The sequence below is a fragment of the Carcharhinus amblyrhynchos genome, chromosome 29, assembly GCF_965287045.1.
Source record: "Carcharhinus amblyrhynchos chromosome 29, sCarAmb.v2.hapA, whole genome shotgun sequence".
NCBI lineage: Eukaryota > Metazoa > Chordata > Chondrichthyes > Carcharhiniformes > Carcharhinidae > Carcharhinus > Carcharhinus amblyrhynchos.
In genome coordinates this window covers 10093223-10112336 of record NC_137352.1, presented here as the reverse complement: position 1 = coordinate 10112336, position 19114 = coordinate 10093223, and the positions used below count along the sequence as shown (strand labels likewise).

The following is a 19114-nucleotide window of genomic DNA, read 5'->3' as shown; positions in this document are numbered from 1 at the left end:
TCACACCCCATGTATTTGCCCTGCCAATACACCAGACAATAAGGGGGAATTTTGCATTGCCAATCAATCTAATCTGCATGTCTTTGGTGTGTGGGAGGAAACCGGAGCACCCGGAAGAAACCCACACAGACATAGGGAGAATGTGCAGACTCCGCACAGATAGTGACCTGAGACTGGAATCGAACCTAGGTCCCCGGAGCTGTGAGGCAGCAGTGCTAACCACTGTGCCAACGTGCACCTTTTGAACGTATTGTGCCTTCCAGCAACCTGCAGCAAAGATTGATGACTCTTTGTAAAACCAAAGCTATCTTTTGTTCAACTTTTACTCAAGTCCCCAGTTTTTCCTAACCTATTTAACTTAAGGAATCAAACACTGCCTAATTCTGTCATTACTTTAAAGGCAGTCTTGAAAATTTCCTTCACTTTCAAGAGAGTAATAAGATATAGCTCTCCAAATGTGATGGTGAATGGGCCTTGGAATCATAAAATCCCTACTGTGTTGAAGGAGGCCATTTGGCCCATTGAGTTTGCACTGATAACAATCCCATCTAGGCCCTATCCCTGTAGCCCCACATAGAGTTACCCCGCTAATCCCTTTAACCTATGCATCCCAGGGCAATTTAACACGGCCAATGGACTTAACCTGCACATCTTTGGACTGGGGAGGAACCTGGAGCACCCAGAGGAAACCCACGCAGACATGAGGAGAATGTGTAGACTCTGCATAGACAGTGACCCAAGCCGGAATTGAACCCAGGTCCCTGGAGCAGTGAGGCAGCAGTGGTAACCACTGTGCTGCCTTTAATTAGATGCACTCTAAACATTTTCAGGGCTATGTGGAGGGGAAAGAAACCAGATGCAATATTCCATTAGAGGTTAACTGAGTTTCAATAGTGTTTTCATTTGATATTGGATTATCCCAGTAATACATCCTAACACTCCAGATTTGATTCTTTTTGCCATAGCCTTGCCACATGATGGACCTTTGGCGAATCAAGCCCTTTATGTGGATAGTGAAGCTACGGAGTTAAATAATCGGAAAACAAGTTGTACCATAGTGAAGGTGAAATTATTTCATGAGGATGTGCCTTAAGGCTTTAGGTACCTTTCCCCTATGTTCTTTAGTATCGAGCCTTCTGAGTTCACGCATCCGTTCAGCTGCTGCATAGGCGTGCTCCCGCATACCCTTCGCTGCGTAGATGTGAAGAATTCTGAAACCAAATAAATCAGGCAATTGCTAATTACAATTATCACGTCACTCTGTTTCTTCGAAGACACTTTAATGACCAATCTTTTGTCAAGTGGGACAGCGTCGAGTCACAGTGTTAGGTGATATAAGTGCGACCTTCCAAATCAGTGCAGTGTTGTGAGAGGGACTGAATGAAAGATGAGTGAATCACATGGTGAAGGCAGAAAATCAGAAGGATCTTTGCCTCACCTGAAGAAGGAGTGACACTCTGAAAACTTGTGCTAACAAATAAACCTGTTGGACTTTAACCTGGTGTTGTAAGACTTCTTCCTGCGCTTACCCCACTCCAATGCCAGCATCTCCACATCATTTCAACTTCATGGTCAGGGCTACACTTTAAATTCCATATATTTTCATTGAATTCAAATTTCATCATTTGCCATCGTGGGATTTGAACCTGGATCTCAGACTGTGCTCTCTCTGGATTACCAGTCCGGTGACAAAACCACTGTCTCCCTTTATTTTTAAACTGTGCCCCCTAGCTCTAGATTCCCTAATGAGATAAAACATTCTCCCAGCACCCACCCTATAGGCTTCTGATATGTTTCCGTTCCCACTCTTCGAATCTCCAATGAGTATGGACCCAACCTGCTCCACCTTTCCTCATAATACAATCTAGTGAACCTTCTCGGAGCTGCTTCATTGCAAGTATAGCCGCCCTTAAGTAAGGTGACCAAAAAATGCAGAAGACATTTGTTCTGGACAACAGGACAAGGGGGGGGGGAGATTTGAGAAAGAAGGAAATCAAGAGAGATGTTTATTGTAACATCATTTCTAAGGCACAGCTTCAAAGAATTATGATTTTGGTAGGTGACAGTCCCACTTGTCAATTTTGACTATTCACTTTGCCCCCACCCCTCCGCAACCTATTGTTGTGCCTCTGTCATGGTTAATCCATACCCAGGTCTCTCAGAATTTAGCTCTGACACTCACATGAACAGTTAGGAAAGTCCTCCCTCTGATTTTCTCCAGAGGGGGCAAACGTGTAGAATTGTGTTGGTTTTTTCACTCCCTTCAACAAAAACAACAATAACTTGCACTTATTTAGCACCTGTGAGCTGGTAAAACATCTCAAGGTGCTTCACAGGAAGGTTAATGTGAAACTGAGTCATCATGCAAAGAGATAGTAAGGCAGGTAGGTCAAAGAGGTAAGATATAAACAGGGCCTAAAAGAGAGACGAACAAAAGAAAAATACAGATTTCAGGGAGGAAGTTGCAGAGCCTAGAAGTCACAGCCGAAGGTGCGGCAGCCAATGGCGGAGCAATGAACATTACAGCATGATCACAACTGTAATTGCAAAGTATGGGGATTGTAGATACAAGGTTTGTGGCAAACTTACTTCATTCCCCTTGTGCAGTTCTACTGATTGTACAATAACATCAACTGACTTGTAAGGGTTTCTGAGCTGTCAATAAGCAAGCTCAGAGTCAACACTAACTGGAATGCAATCATGAACTCGAGATGTGTTGGTTCACTTGCAGCAGTTTGCCACTCGTAAACTAATCATAGAATTCCTACAGCGCAGAAGGAGGCCATTCGGCCCATTGAGTCTATATCAACGACAAACCCATCCAGGCCCTATTCCCATAACCCCATGGATTTACCCTAGCTAGTCCCTCTGACACTAAGGGGCAAGTTAGCACGGCCAATCCACCTAACCCGGCATGTCTTTGGACTGTGGGAGGAAACAGGAGCACCCGAGGAAACCCTCGCAGACACGGGGAGAACGTGCAAACTCCACACAGTCAGTGATCCAAACTGGGAAGTGAACCCTGGTCCCTGGCGCTGTGTGGCAGTAGTGCTAACCACTGTGCCACCGTGCCTCCCATTAAGTTGAATTTTTGGTAATCTTGTTGAGAGAAACGCAGACATTAAATTAAAAGTCCATGAGGTAGATTTTCACTTTCAGCTCCTCAGTAATATTGGATTACCCTCCTTTTATAGAACCCATCTGTTTTTTTTTATTCCGTTGATTTGAAAATAGGATATATAATTTAAAAATAATCCCTAATTTAGTTTGAATGTTTTTCCTGTTTCATTTTATTTGCTATATTAGTAGAAATTGAGCTCACAATGCAGGAATGGAAACAAATTCAGGCTGTTACAAGAGTAGAAAGTATGATCAATACCGCTTATATTGCAGTGTTAATGTAAGCCTACTTGTGACACTAATAAATAAACTTAAACATGTGTCGTAATGGTCCTCATATATCTTTTAGTGTGCCTCTCCCAATTTCCTCTCTTCCCTTTTCTAACATGGATATTAATGTAGTGCAAAGATTTTCATACAACGTAAAGTTAATTTATTTATTAGTCACAAGTAAGGCTTACATTAACAGTGCAATGAAGTTACTGTAAGATTCCCCTAGTCACCACACTACAGCACCTGTTCAGGTCAATGCACCTAACCAGCACATTTTTCAGATTATGGGAAGAAACCCTCGCAGACATGGGGAGAACATGCAAACTCCACACAGACAGTGACTCAAACCAGGAATCGAACCCAGGTCCCTGGTGTTGTGAATCAGCAGTGCTAACCACTGTGCTGCTGAGTCACTTGCAACCTTGATATTTTCAAGCAAACCACCAGCAAATCTAACACAACTGGGTTAAAGATCTCCAAGTTTTGTACTGAAAATATTTCTCAGTAGATTGCCAGACAATAATTATACTGTACAAGTGTCGTCAAAATGGAGCTCAGAGTTTGTTGACTGTTAACAACACCTACGCCAGCAGTTGCTGTCAGCATATTAAAACTGATAAGCATCAATCAATCTCCCCTCTTCCACCACCCACATGTTTGCAGGTAAAATAATTATCAAAATGAAGCCATGCAAGGATTGGAAACTGAGCAAAACTCACATGCTGGTTTTAAGATGCTTGAATTTCTCTGTTACATTGAATGAATTATCCACACCTCATGATTGCATTTGTGTCCTGGCAACATTACTGTGCCCTTATACTATCTCCTTTTGCATCAAACCCAGGCAGCTTTAACTGTACATCCACTGCCAAAATGTACAATTTGTCCCGGGTATCAGATTGCCGCCTTTCTACCGGCATTACTCCAAGTTATGGGGTGGCACGGTGACACACTGGTTGGCACTGCTGTCTCACAATGCCAGGGACCCGGGTTCAACTCTGGCCTCGGGTTACTGTCTGTGTCGAATTTGCACATTTTCCCCATGACTGCGTGGGTTTCCTCTGGGTGCTCCAGTTTCCTCCTATACTCCCTAAGATTGACTGTGTTAAATTGCCCCTCAGTGACCAAAGATGTGTAGGTTAGGTGGATTGGCCATGCTAAGTTGCCCCATAATGTTCAAAGATGTGCAGGTTAGGTGGATTGGCCATGCTAAATTGCCCCATAATGTCAAAAGATGTGCAGGTTGGTGGATTGGCCATGCTAAATTGCCCCATAATGTCCAAAGATGTGAGGGTTAGATGGATTGGGCATGCTAAATTGCCCCATAATGTCAAAAGATGTGCAGGTTAGGTGGACTGGCCATGCTAAATTGCCCCTTAGTGTGCAAAGATGTGTAGGTTAGTAGTTTGGCCATTCCAAATTGCCCCTTAAGTGTCCAAGCACATGCAGTTTAGGTGAATTGACCATTGTTAATGTGCAGAGTTACGGGGATAGGATGGGATGAAGGCAGGGGGTGGCGGGGGGCATACTATGATGCTCTTTTGGAGAGTCAGTGCAGACCCAAAAGCCACATGGCCTCCTTCTGCACTGTCAGCATCCTATGAAGCTAGATTCTCCAAATTTAAACTTAAATTCCTCAGTGTTTAACTACGGGACTGGGTTCTAACCTGGCATCAACATTTAACACTTTCTTTCAGTGCTATGTTTTGAAGTTTGATGGATATTTTCACATTGACTCACCAGCTTACTGCTCGGTTGCAGAATGGGCATTGCCAATTGGCCAGCCTTTTCTTGGTTTTAATTATTTTGCCAGATGTAAAGACCAAGAAAGTTCAATCTCACATCAGGCACAAGTAAGTGAGCAATAATGCAAAGGGAGAGTTTCATAAATACATGAATTAAATGATAAATTCCCCTCTGTCAAGAATGATTTTTTTTGTTCTGTTCCACTGAACTGATAGTAGTAATTATACAGCTACCTATGCAGTGTTCTTTAGTAGTTTACACACCTCCAATTATAAGCATCTGGCTGCCTGACCACCCATTGACTTTGTGCCAACAGTTTCCAAGTAAATTAAAGGTCTGTTCTTTTGTAGTGCTTGAGCTGGAGTTATTTTGCTACTAGCATGAATCTGAAGCAATTTCAAGCCATCTTCACTACAGGTCTCACCATTCTCATTTGAGAATGCAATTTGCTTTCATTTGTCATCTTCTTCCCTTACTTTTATCATCATTTCACATGTGAGTTTGTAGTTCCATTTTATTTTATATCTGAATTCACTGGGACGGAATCTCCAACTGAGCCGGCGGCTGGGATTCTCTGGTTACTGCAGCAGCAAATGAAGATTTGGCTGAGCGCCAAATTCCCCCCTTCCTCGTTGACAGTGGCAGATAATTCTGGCCATCATGACTCACTGAGGCATGTAGTAAAGAATTTGATAATTTACTTTATTAATAATAATTAATAATTTACTGGTGCAGAAGGTGAAGTTGCATGGGATCAGAGCTGAGCTAGCAAGGTGGATTCAAAACTGGCTCGGTCAAAGAAGACAGAGGGTAGCAGTGGAAGGGTGTGTTTCTGAATGGAGGGCTGTGTAAGTGGTGTTCCTTAGGGACCAGTGCTGGGACCTTTGCTATTTGTAGTATATATAAATGATTTAGAGGAAAATGTAACTGGATTGATTAGTAAGTTTGCGGACGACACAAAGGTTGGTGGATTTGCGGATAGCGATGAGGACCATCAGAAGATACAGCAGGATATAGATCAGTTGGAGACTTGGGCGGAGAGATGGCAGATGGAGTTTAATCCGGACAAATGTGAGATAATGCATTTTGGAAGGTCTAATACAGGTAGGAAATATACAGTAAATGGCAGAACCCTTAACAGTATTGATAGGCAAAGGGATCTGTGTGTACACGTACACAGGTCACCGAAAGTGGCAATGCAAATGGAAAAGGTAGTCAAGAAGGCATACGGCATGCTTGCCTTCATAGGCCGGGGTATTGAGTTTAAAAATTGGCAAGTCATTTTGTAACTTTATAGAACTTTAGTTCGGCCGCACTTTGAATATAGTGTTTAATTCTGGTCACCACATTACCAGAAGGATGTGGAGGCTTTGGAGGTGATACAGAAAAGATTTACCAGGATGTTGTCTGGTATGGAGGGCATTAGCTATGAGAAGAGGTTGAAGAAACTTGGTTTGTTATCACTGGAGCGACTGAGGTTGAGGGGAGACCTGATAGAAGTCTACAAGATTATGATGTGAATGGATCGTCAGAAGCTTTTATCCAGGGTGGAAGAGTCAATTACTAGGGGGCACAGGTTTAAGGTGCGAGGAGAAAAGTTTAAAGGAGATGTACGAGGCAGATTTTTTACACAGAGAGTAGTGGGTGCCTGGAACTTGTTGCCGGGGGAAGTAGCGGAAGCGGATATGGTAGTGACTTTTAAGGGGCATCTTGACAAGTACATGAATAGGATGGGAATAAAGGGATATGGTCCCTGGAAGGGTAGGGGGTTTTAGTTAAGTCGGGCAGCATGGCCGGTGCAGGCTTGGAGGGCCGAAGGGCCTGTTACTATGCTGTTATTTTCTTTGTTCATTATTCTTTGTACTTATTGATTTCCAAGTTAGTACTAACACAACCAACATTAAAGAGTAATAAAATGATTAAATTAATTTACATGCTGTCCTCAGGCCTCCTCAATGCACTTCACTGACTGTGTTTAAGGTTTTAGTTTGGTCCCTGTACAAGAGATCCTTCTTGGGCCATTATCATACCATATTCTTTCTCATTCATTGATCTTTATGGATTGACAGGCAAGCCTTTGTGCTTTGTAAACAACAGGGTGTTGACATGACTGACACAAACAGCAAGTTCTTATCTCAGTCAAATCATCAAGGGGAAAGGAGGCAGTTGGAAAAAGTTGCCAGCATATCTCACTTCTTGTTTTTTTTTCAATATTATGAGTGGCACAGTGGTTAGCACTGCTGCCTCACAGCGCCAGGGACCTGGGTTTGTATCTGGCTTTGGGTGACTGTCTGTATGGAGTCTGCAAGTTCTCCCTGTGTCTGCCTGGGTTCCCTCCAGGTGATCCTGTTTCCTCCCACCGTCCAAAGATGTGCAAGTTAGATTGATTGGCCGTGCTAAATTGCCCCTCTGCGTCAGGGGAATAGCTAGGGTAAATGCATGGGATTATGGGGATAGAATGTGGGTGGGATTGTGGTCAGTGTAGACTCGATGGGCTGAATCTCCTCCTTCAGCACTGTAGGATTCTGTGAAACTGACCCTTAGTGTCATGATGACGGAGTAGGGTGGGATAGGGCCCGGGGGAAATTGTTGTTGGTGCAGGCTCGATGGGCTGAATGGCCTTCTGAACAGTAAGGATTATATGATTCTATGATTAGTTCCAGCGACATTAAGCCATGATCATGTCTGTGTCTTGTTCATTTACAAATGAACAAAGTTTTATCTCCTTTTACGAAGATATCACTCCCATCAATTTTGTTCAAAGTTGCTTGGGAATTATGTTCTAAGGGTGATTCTACTTTCACTTTGTTCTAAAACACCAGTCCAATGAGTGTCACGTACTGGGAACATTCAAAGAGGATGAGGCCATTCAGCCCCTCAAACCTGTTCCACCATTCAATTGGATCTTGACTGATCTATACCTCAACGTTGTTATCTGTCTTTGCCATTTCTCTTTGTCTGCAGTTTTAACGTCCTTATCTGAGAAAGGATGAGAGAGGGGGTGCAGCGAAGGTTTACCAGGCTGATTTCTGGGATGGCAGGTCTGCCATTGAGGATTATATTCATTGGAGTTTAGAAGAATGAGAGGGGATCTCATCAAAACTTATAAAATTTGAACAGGGAAGATTCAGAAAGAATTTTTCCTATAGCAGGGGAATCCAGAACTAGGGGTCATAATTTGACAATAAGGGGTAAACCTTTTAGGACTGAGATGAGAGAAATGTCTTCACCCAGAGATTGGTGAATGTGTGGAATTCACCACCACAGAAAGTAGTTGAGGCCAAAATGTTGTGTGATTTCAAGAAGAAATTAGATATAGCTCTTGGGGACCAGGATATTGAATTTGATGATCAGCTATGATCAAAGTGAATGGTAGAGCAGTTTTGAAGAGCCAAATGGTCGACTCCTGCTTCTATTTTCTATGTTTCTCTTGGTACCCTTACCAAACAAGAAGCTATCAAACTTTAATTAAAATAACTTGCATAATTCTAATAATAAGCAGAAAGCTGCAGCAGCAGAAGGGTTCTGAGGATAACTGCTACAGTTCAGCTCTCTGACATTACTGATATGGCAATGGGGAGAGTTTGCACATTGATTCATTTTAATTCCACTCTTCACTGACCCAAAAATTCATGAGACTGAAGGAAGGCTGTGTGCAAACGTGTATTTATTTTGCTCTTTCTTTACATATGAAGTGAGATAACACACCACTTATTGGCTTTTACAGGTGCTCCATTAGAACAAGACTAATCTTACGTAGAGCATAAATACAACTGTAAATATCTTAATAAGAATATATTTTTGATGATCAGTTGAATTAAAGCCATATCCTCTTTATATTAGATTATTTTACCTATTCGGGCCAAAGTAGAAAGCTTCTTTGACCACCAAGATACTTTGCACTGGCATATTTTACACAGAATATACAGAACAGAAACAGGCCTTTCAGCTCAGCTAGTCTGCATTGGTGTTTATGAAGCACTCATGCTTCCTCAGACTCCTCATGGCTAATATCCTTCAAATCCTTTCTCCTGCATGCCTTTATAGAGCTTCCCTTTACGATTTCAATTGTGGTTACATGTTCCACATTTGTCCCATTGTTTGGGTAAATAAATCTCTTTTGAGTTCCTTGTTGGATTGGACGGTCTGTATAGGGATTAATGCCCTGTTACAGGGCTTTAGGCACTTGGATTTGAATGAATATTTCAGCTTCCCATATGCTGAAGATGGCCAGAGCACCAACTCAAAGGAGGATTGAATGTGAAGTCAATTTGAAAATACAGATATTGTTGTGGAATGAATCAAGCCAAACGCTATTGTTGGTTGCCCACTGAGTGGTATTTTGAACAGTGACATTGGTGGCTTTTGATGGCAGTTCAGATATATGAAAGTGAAGTTTAGGCAAGCACATAACTATTAGATTGGAATGAGTTTTACAAAGGCCAAAGAAAACAGCGTTGTCTTTTCTTGGTGGCTCTGTCTGAACATGTGTTGTTATCTTACAAACACCATTTGGTTCTTTGTAAAAGCTAACTTCTCAAAGTGTGAAGTTAGGTAGTACATCAAGTTCTTCATACTACGGACAATATTTGAACAACTGTCAAAACAGAGAATATGACTTTAATCATAAACAAATAAAATGCAATCGAAAGCAAACATGTCTCCGATGCTTTGAAGTCACAAGTATGGTACAGACATGAAAAAGCCAATAAAGTGGATCCTTCTTAAGGTCAATAACTATTTTCTAGCAATAAGGGTTATTATTATTAAGCAGGACACCACCTAACCCACCCTTGGACTGTCTGAAATGCAACATATTGTGTCAAAATTAAATGTGAGCGCCATTAGAACTTCATGAAGGTGAGATACAATAAAACTATAGAGAGGAGCATTGCACTTTGCATGCCTTCTTTAAAGCTATCACTTCAATGAGCCAATTGAATTCAGCATTCAAAGATAGACAATTTTGTTCCAATTCAAAGCCAGCTGTACTGATTCAAACAAAACTTGAAACATGAAAAATGTTTCACTATTTTCATAGAATTACATTGGAGACACAGAACAGGACAATTGGCCAATATCTGTAATGATGCTCTAAATGGACCTCCGCCCTCCTTTCTATCTCTAACCATTTCAGTATAACCTTGTACACCTTTCTCCCTCAATTTTTATCCAAATTCCCTTTAAATACGTCAAGATAATTCTATTTTTATGATGAGGACTGCTAATACCTGCAGAAACATTATTGATTTGTATCTCGGCTAGTTTGGCTATTCAATCCACATTTTTAACATCAGAAAATGTTACATTGTATGGCTAATCTTCCACATGAAAGACAACTAACGTTAGGTTGGTTGACAGATTATTATACAAGCAGTATAATTTGGCTAATTGCTGTATAATTTGGATAAATATGGGGTTATCCACTTTGGAAGGAAACACAGGAAGGCAGATTTCTATCTGAACGGCCATAAATCAGGATAAGGGAATGTGCAACAAGATCTGGGTGTCCTCATATATCAGTCACTGAAGGTAAGCATGCAGTTGCAGCAGGCAATAAAAAAAGCAAATAGTACACTGGCCTTTGTAACGGGAGGATCCGAGTACAGGAACAGCGATGTCTTTCTGCAATTATACAGGGCCTTGGTGAGGCCACAGTTGGAATAGTTTTGGTGTCCTTCTTTGAAGAAGGATGTTCTTGCTCTAGAGGGAGTGCAGCAAAAGTTTACCAGACTGATTTCTGAGATGGCAGGGCTGACGTATGAGGAGAGATTGATTCAGTTAGGATTGTGTTCATTGGTATTCAGAAGAATGAGGGGGGATCTCATTGAAACCTATAAAAACCCAGCCAGGGTAGATACTAGAAGGATGTTCCGATGGTTGGGGTGTCCATAACCGGGAGTCACAGTCCGAGGATACGGGATAGACCGTTTAGGACAGAAATGAGAAGGTGTTTCTTCATCCAGAGAGTGGTATGTCTATGGGATTTATTACCACAGAAAGTAGTTGAGGCCAAAACATTGAATGTTTTCAACAAGCAGCTAGATAGACCTCTTGAAGGGAAGGGGATCAAAGGATATGGGGGGGTAAGGTGGGATCAGGCTTTTGAGTTGGATGATTAGCCATGATCATAATGAATGGCAGAGCAGGCTCAAAGGACCAAATGGTCTGCTCTCCTGTGCCTATTTTCTATGTTTCTATATTTATACTGAACAATGAAATGTGAATTGGATAACACTCTCTCCTAGGATTAGAAATTTTATGGTAATTATTGGATATATGGTATGCTGTCCACTTAATTTTGTTCTTTTGAATATTTCCAACATATTGCTAAAGAACACTCTATTAAACTTCATGTGGAAAAATACTGGAGAAAGTTTGGTGGATGCACAGTACCTATTAACTAGGAAAGAGTGGCAGCTATGGGCTACAGTAGGGACTTTCACTAGAACAACAAGCTTCATATCAATCCCACTGGGATAACAAGGTTTCTTTTGTCTCAAATGTAAAGGTGTGGGAACATTAATCGCAAATACTTATAACATGCAATTTATTTGCCTAAGATTTCAAAGAAAGTTCAGATTCATTTAAATATGTCCGTTAAAGGAATTGAACAAGCAAACATAATCCAATCATGGGCTAATATTTGCACAGTTTAATAGCAGCTCACTGCAAGAGGAAACAATTTTTGTGGCAGAGGTTTGATGTATCAGTCTGGAATAAGTATTTTTTTTAAAACAAGCTGATTTGAAGAAGTTAAGTAACTTTCGTGTGATGACCTGAAAAGGATTCACATTAGCTCCTGCGACTGAATTCCTAACTGATTTAAAATACTCCCACACATGTGTTACACATACACTGTCACAACTTGATCTTTTGGCTAACAACAAGCATCAGATTAAGTCTAAGATGGGGTGCAAAGCCTTATAAAGAACAATGAACAATATAGCACATGACAAGCCCTTGGCCCTCCAAGCCTGTGCCGATCACATTGTCCTATCTCAAACAATGGCTTATATCCCTCTATTCCCCATTTGTTCATCTGCCTATTAAGATAAATCTTAAATGTGGGAAACGTATCTGCCTCAACCACCTCACTTGGCAGTGCCTTCCAGGCCCCTGCCACCCTCTGTGTAAAAAACTTCCCCTGCACATCTCCACTATCTTGTCAGCTTGGATTGTGTGTGGGGACCATGAATTGGATTCAATTTGAATTTGAATTTGGTTTTTGGAGCAAGCAAGGAGATGGATTCGGGTTTGCCCAATCCACCCTGAGCATTGACTTTGTAACTTGAAGAATGGAGTAAAAATGTTTAAAAAATGTAGCTCAGAGAGTGGCTGGCCTACTGATATAAGCAGTAGCTTGAAAAATACATAAGCCAACCAAATAAGAGCGATGGAAATGTAAATAAATGCATCGTTGGGCTGTTTTTAAGTTAATTATGTTGTCTATTGTCAAATGCAACAAATCAGAGAACACATTTCAATTCCTGTGATGGCTCACTACACCACAGAATAGAAAGCTTCCTAATTCTGTCTCTTTACAAACCATTTCTGACAGATATATGTGCACAACATATGGGGAGTAGTTTAAATAATTACACTGTTGACAGATCAGTGTCAAGTAGTGCTATTTGTCAGCTATCCTTTAAGAAATGTTGTTCACTGCCTTAACTGAGCTATGTCATTAAACTAATTAGTATGTGAACAATTAGAAGGTAAGAACCTAGGAATGTAGGTCCTACATGTTGGCAACAAACACTAAGAGGTTTCTCTGGCTAGCCGCAAATTGATTTTAACATATAACCGCAAAGAGTTTGCATGTTCTCCCCGTGTCTGCGTGGGTTTCCTCCAGGTGCTCTGGTTTCCTCCCACACTTCAAAGATGTGTGGGTTAGGTTGATTGGCCAGGCTGAATTGCCAATAAGAAGTCTCACAACACGAGGTTAAAATCCAACAGGTTTATTTGGTAGCACAAGCCACAGGCTTTCAGAGTGCTGCTCCTTCATCAGGTGAGTGGGAGTTCTGTTCACAAACAGGGCATATAAAGACACAAACTCAATTTACAAAATAATGGTTGGAATGCAAGTCTTCACACGTAATCCAGTCTTAAAGGTACAGACTTTAAGATTTTAAGACTTGATTACCTGTAAAGACTTGCATTCCAACCATTATTTTGTAAATTGAGTTTGTGCCTTTAAATGCCTTGTTTGTGAACAGAATTCCCACTTACCTGATGAAGGAGCAGCACTCTGAAAGCTAGTGGCTTGCGCTACCAAATAAACCTGTTGGACTTTAACCTGGTGTTGTGAGACTTCTTACTATGTTTACCCCAGTCCAATGCTGGCATCTCCACATCATGAATTGCCACTGTCAGGAGGGGTTAGCAGGGCAAATACATGGGATTATATGGATAGTGCTTGGGTGGGATTGTTGTCAGTGCAGGCTGAATGGGCCGAATGGCCTCCTTCTGCTCTGTAAGGATTCTATAAAATAATAATCTAAGAATGATAAACACTGCACTCATGTAAATAGGCTCTGCAAACCACAAATATCTTCCACTGGCAATGCCATGGCTTTTTCGCACACAGTCAGCTCATTCCTACTCAATCCACACCTTTTATTTCCCCAGCTCTATTGTAAAGAAACGTACGTGTCATTGTCTTCGTCTTGCTGGAGAAGTTTCTCAATGGCCATGCCGGCAATGGTTCTCCTGGCATCCTCCAGTTCCACCAGCCCAGGCTCGGGAACAGAGATGGGCAAGGGCACAAACTGAGGCGGCAGAGACTGCAGTGAGTTTGCCTGACACGGCGTCACCGGGGCCGGCAAGGTGGAAAGTGTCTGGCTCCAGGAGAAGTAACTGAGCGCTGGCGGCTGCTGCTGCTCTGCAAGGTCCAACTGTGGAAGGCCAGGGGGAGCGACGGTCCTTGACTGCAGAGAAACCAAAGTCGTGTTAACAACTGGAAGCTTATTTTCGGAATACAGCTAGGGTTGCTGATTAATACAAAAACAGAAAATGCTGGAAAAACTCAATACTTCTGACGGTGAATGTGGAGAGAGAATAGAGCTCATTTGATTTGATTTGATTTATTATTGTCACATGTATTAGCATACGCTGAAAAGTATTGTTTCTTGCGTGCTGTACAGACAAAGCATACCATACATAGAGAAGGAAAGGAGAGAGTGCAGAATATAGTGTTACAGTCATAGCTGGGGTGTAGAGAAAGATCAACTTAATGCAAGGCAGATCCATTCAAAACTCTGACAGCAGCAGGGAAGAAACTGTTCTTGAGGTTGATATGTGACCTCAGACTATTTTTTTCCCGAAAGAATAAGGTGGAAGAGAGAAAGAATAAGGTGGAAGAGAGAATGTCTGGGGTGCATGAGGCCCTTAATTATGCTTTTGAGTGCTCCATTCTGTCTCTGCAGACGCTGTCAGACCTGCTGAGTTTTGGCAGCATTTTGTGTCTTTGTTTCAGATTCAGCATCGGCAGTAATTTGCTTTTATCTTGCTAATAAATACACTGATTATCCTGTGGCACAGTGGTTAGCACTCCTGCCTCACAGTGCCAGGGACCTGGGTTTGATTCCTGGCTTGGGTCACTGTCTGTGCAGAGTATGCATGTTCTCCCTGTGTCTGTGTGAGTTTCCACCGGGTGCTCTAGCTTCCTCCCACAGTCTGAAAGATGAGCTGGTTAGGTGCATTGGCTATACTAAATTCTCCCTCGGTGTAACCAAAAAGGTGCTGGAGTGTGATGACTAGGGGATTTTCACAGTAACTTCATTGCAGTGTTAATTTAAGCCTGCTTGTGACACTAATAAACTTTATTTATTTGTGTATCTACTGCAGGTTAATGGACGTAGTTCAGTGGGATCACTGTTGCCTCCTAGTCAGAGTGCAAGTCCTACACCAGAACCACAAGCCAGCCTGACACACGATCCACTACTGAGAGGCTGCTCCATTAGAAGACATTTGCTGTCAAACTGAATACCCCACCTGCCCTCTCAGCTAAACAGAAATGATCCCATGGCTTTACTTCAAAGAAAAGATAGGATTTTCCTTGGTGTTCAGGCCATAAGTCATTCTTCAACCAACAATACTACATTTTATATCTTTACTACAGTGGGATCTTCCTATGCACAAGTCAGCTGCCGTGTTTAACATTTAGCATTAGTGGTCAGCACTGCTGTCTCACAGCATCAGGGATCTAGGCTTGATTTCTACCTCGGTGACAGAGTTTGCATGTTCTCCCCGTTTCTGCATGGGTTTCCTCCCACAGTTCAAAGATGTGTAGGTTAGATGGAGTGGGCACGCTAAATTGCTCCTTAACGGTCAGGGGGATTAGCAGAGTAAATACATGAGATTATGGGGATAGGGTGAGGTTGTTAGTGCAGGCTTGATGGGCCGAATGGCCTCCTTCTGCATTGAAGAGATGTTCTGATTACAACAATAATTACCTTACAACAGATTTCATTGGGTAAGGTGCTCTGGGACATGCTGAGGCCATGAAAGGCACCATATTATGGGGTGGCACAGTAGCACAGTGGTTAGCACTGTTACTTCACAGCTCCAGGGACCTGGGTTTGATTCCTGGCTCGGGTCACTGTCTGTGTTGAGTTTGCACATTCTCCTCGTGTCTGCATGGGTTTCCTCTGGATGCTCCAGTTTCCTCCCACAGTCCAAAGATGTGCAGGTTAGGTTGAGTGGCCATGCTAAAATTGCCCCTTAGTGTCCTGAGGTGTGTAGATTAGCGGGACTAGCAGGTAAATATGTATGGGTGTGGGAGTAGGGCCTGGGTGGAACTGTGGCCAGTGTGGACTCAATGGGCCAAATGGCCTCTTTCTGCATTGCAGGGATTCTATGATTCTATCTATAAATGCTAATTTTTTTTTGCCTGTGGCTTTAAAAATATTATGTTGCCTATCACTGAACATTTCGAAGAATTAATTTGTTTACATTTGTAAAATGGGTGCTTTTGAAACTCGGTTTGGGTGCAGGTTCCAACTATGAGCTGTCAAACCAAATTTTGAAATGGTACAAAATGACCGTAGGCTGCTATCCTCTTTCAGAGAGAGAAAGCTGACTGGTGGTGATTTAACCAGAGGATCAGGTTGGACAAGGAGGTCTTGAGCTGGAAGAATGCTCACCGCAGAGTTGTTGGCTTGAGTCAGTGACTAGGACTTAAGTCCGTGTTGAGTCACATTTTTTTTGACTTGGGCATGGGGAAAAGGATGACTTTGTTACAACTCTGATTCAGCAAGAAGCTTTGAAAGTGCTGAGTAACAGGCAGGGAAGGTAAAAAGCAAAAGAGAAAATAAAGAAGAGGGTCGGTGAAATGAAAAGAATATGTAAAAAGAATATGTAAATGGAACAGGAGAAAGCAAGATATTCAAAGTTGCAGTAAGATCTGAAACTACACCCTATGGATCCCATGTGATTTCAGAAGTTGCTGGGGTATAGAGGGAGATCTGCAGAATAGTTAGCCAGAGGCTAGAAATGATTTTATCTCTTCTAAAGTTTTTGGGTGTCACAGTCAGAGCCATCCAAAGTTATTGATTCAGATCAAAGTTTTGGGTTGTTCCCAGTGCGGGCAACTGCCTTGAAGAAGACCAAACATCCCAGGCAATTGCCATCTACTCTTTACCTGGGAATCTCTGGAGGATTGCCTTGCACATCTTTAGGGGCATGCTTCAGATTCATTGCCCTAGAGCTCAGAGGTTACAGCCCATTAGGTGGACTCTTGGGCTGTTTAGCAAGAAGAGTAGAAAACAATCCTCTGGAAATTCTTTTGCCACTGGTTGTATGCTTTCAGTGCCTTGGCGCCTTCCCAAACCACTCTGCCTTGCTTTAAGATGTCCTGTAAAGCCTGCCTTTTTGACCAAGGTTTTGGCCATCTGTTCTTGTATCTCCACACCTGTCTCAGTGTCTATTTTTGCTTTCTAAACTTCTAGAAGCACCTTGTGATGTTTTATTATGGCAAAGATGACATATGAATATAGGGGCCAGAATTCTCTGACCTCGCTGCATGCTGGGATTCTCCAGTCCCTCTGCAGTGAATGGAGTTTAGGTGAGTGCTAAATTCTCCGTTCTCGCTGGCAGTAGTAGCAGGGCGGGCGAGACTGGAGAATTCCAGCCAAGCTGTTGCTGATATTGTCCCCTAAGAGTTTAGACCTTTGTTCACCTAAACTCAAGCACTTTCAAGCCTGGGTTGTTGGATAGTGAACATAGGAACATAGGAATTAGGAGCAGAAGTTGGCAAATTCAACCCTTCGAGCCTGCTCTGCCATTCAATCAGATTATGGTTGATTTCTCCCTGGTTTCAAATCCACCTCCCCACCTGCTCCCCGTATCCCCTTATCCCTTTTTTTATTAGAAATATATCTATCTCCTTCTTGAAACCATTCAGTGATTCAGACTCCACCATGCTATGGGGCAGCAAGTTCCACAAATTCACCACCCTCTGCAAGAAGTAGTTCCTCCTTATCTCAGTTTTAAATCTACTGCCTCTCAACTTAAACCTATGACCTCTTGTTCTAGGTTGCCCCATGAGAGGAAACATTTGGCTTACGTTTACGCTATCAATCCCTTTTAGTATTTCATATATCTCAATCAGGTCCCCTCTCACCCTTCTAAACTCCAGTGAGTATAAGTTCAAACTGTCTAATCTCTCCTCATACATCAACTCTTTCATCCCCGGAATCAATCTGGTAAATTTCCGTCTGAACTGAACTCCAGTGCCACCACACCCTTTCTTAAATAAGGAGACCAAACCTGGACAAGACCTAGTGAGCAGGTCTCAGAACCATGAGTGATTTCTCTCCTCCCTTGTCAAGAGCATTAGGTCAGTCATTGTAGTTCTGCAAGCAACCTCCCAAACAATAAAAAAGCTCAATAAACCTATCCCTTCCTGTGGTGGCCATTATTCAGTTCAGCGCAGACTGGGGCATCAAACCCTCAACTTTGAACTTTGAGCTTTGATGAGCCCTGAATCAGGGCTCTTTGTGTGAGAGTATGAAGATTCTAGATATATTTGTACCTGACAGTTCACCCCGAAGTTGCTCAGCAGTGGCTGTGGAGTATAAGACATCACTGAGGGAGGTCCCATTACTGTATAGCTGGAACAGACAGGCTGCATGCACATGTCTTGCATGTAGGAAGAGTTCACTGCTTCATGGGAGGTGTAATCAGGACACGGTGGCCACTGTGGGATCGGGGGCAGGGTAGCAGAAGTCGACTGGGGCAGCCATGTAGTGTGGAAAGTTCCCTCTTCTGCGTGTTGCACTGAAGGTGAAGGAATATCAGCCTCGGGGAACATAGGGTGTCCTGAAGACAGTGAAAAAATAACATCAATGATTGTGATAGAATCTAACTGCAGTGACATTAAACACTTTCATTGCAAATGTTGTAAGAGTTCACTCATAGAAACATAGAAACTTGAAGCAGGAGGAATCCATTCGGCCCTCCGAGCCTGCTCTGCCATTCATTATGATCATGGCTGACCATCAAATTCAATATCCTGATTCCCCCGTCCCCCCAAATCCCTCGATCCCTTTAGCCCCAAGAATTATATCTAATTTCTTCTTGAAATCACACAATGTTTTGGCCTCAACTACATTCTGTGGGTGTGAATTCCACACATTCACCACCCTCCGGGTGAAGAAATTCCTCCTCACCTCAGTTCTAAAAGGTTTCTCTCTTATCCTCGAACTATGACCCCCTAGTTCTGAACACCCCCTCCACTGGGAACACACTTTCTGAATCTACCCTGTTTAACCCCGTTAGAATGTTATAAGTTTTTATGAGGTCTGCACTCACTCTTCTAAACTCCAATTAATACAAACCAACCAACTTAGTCTCTTCTCATATGACAGACACACCTTCCTTATTATATCAGTATTGCGGCTTCTCCAAGACTCACACGAACCAAGTTATTTATAATGTTCAGAATTCTGGAATTAAAATCACTTTAAATACT

At 42.3% G+C, this 19114-nt stretch overlaps 1 protein-coding gene across 1 annotated transcript in view; it reads right to left on the bottom strand.

Annotated features, from left to right (window-relative positions):
• The window catches only part of LOC145359843 (NF-kappa-B inhibitor delta-like), a 45972-nt gene extending 32056 nt beyond the window's left edge, over positions 1–13916 (bottom strand). The window contains exons 1-2 of the mRNA XM_080214634.1: positions 13792–13916; positions 1106–1211 (exon numbers count right to left, since the gene is read on the bottom strand). Of these exons, the coding sequence (XP_080070760.1) occupies positions 1106–1211; positions 13792–13835 (150 nt within the window). The 5' untranslated portion in view covers positions 13836–13916. The remainder of the gene's footprint in view (positions 1–1105; positions 1212–13791) is intronic.
• Between the last annotated feature and the right edge of the window lie 5198 nt (positions 13917–19114).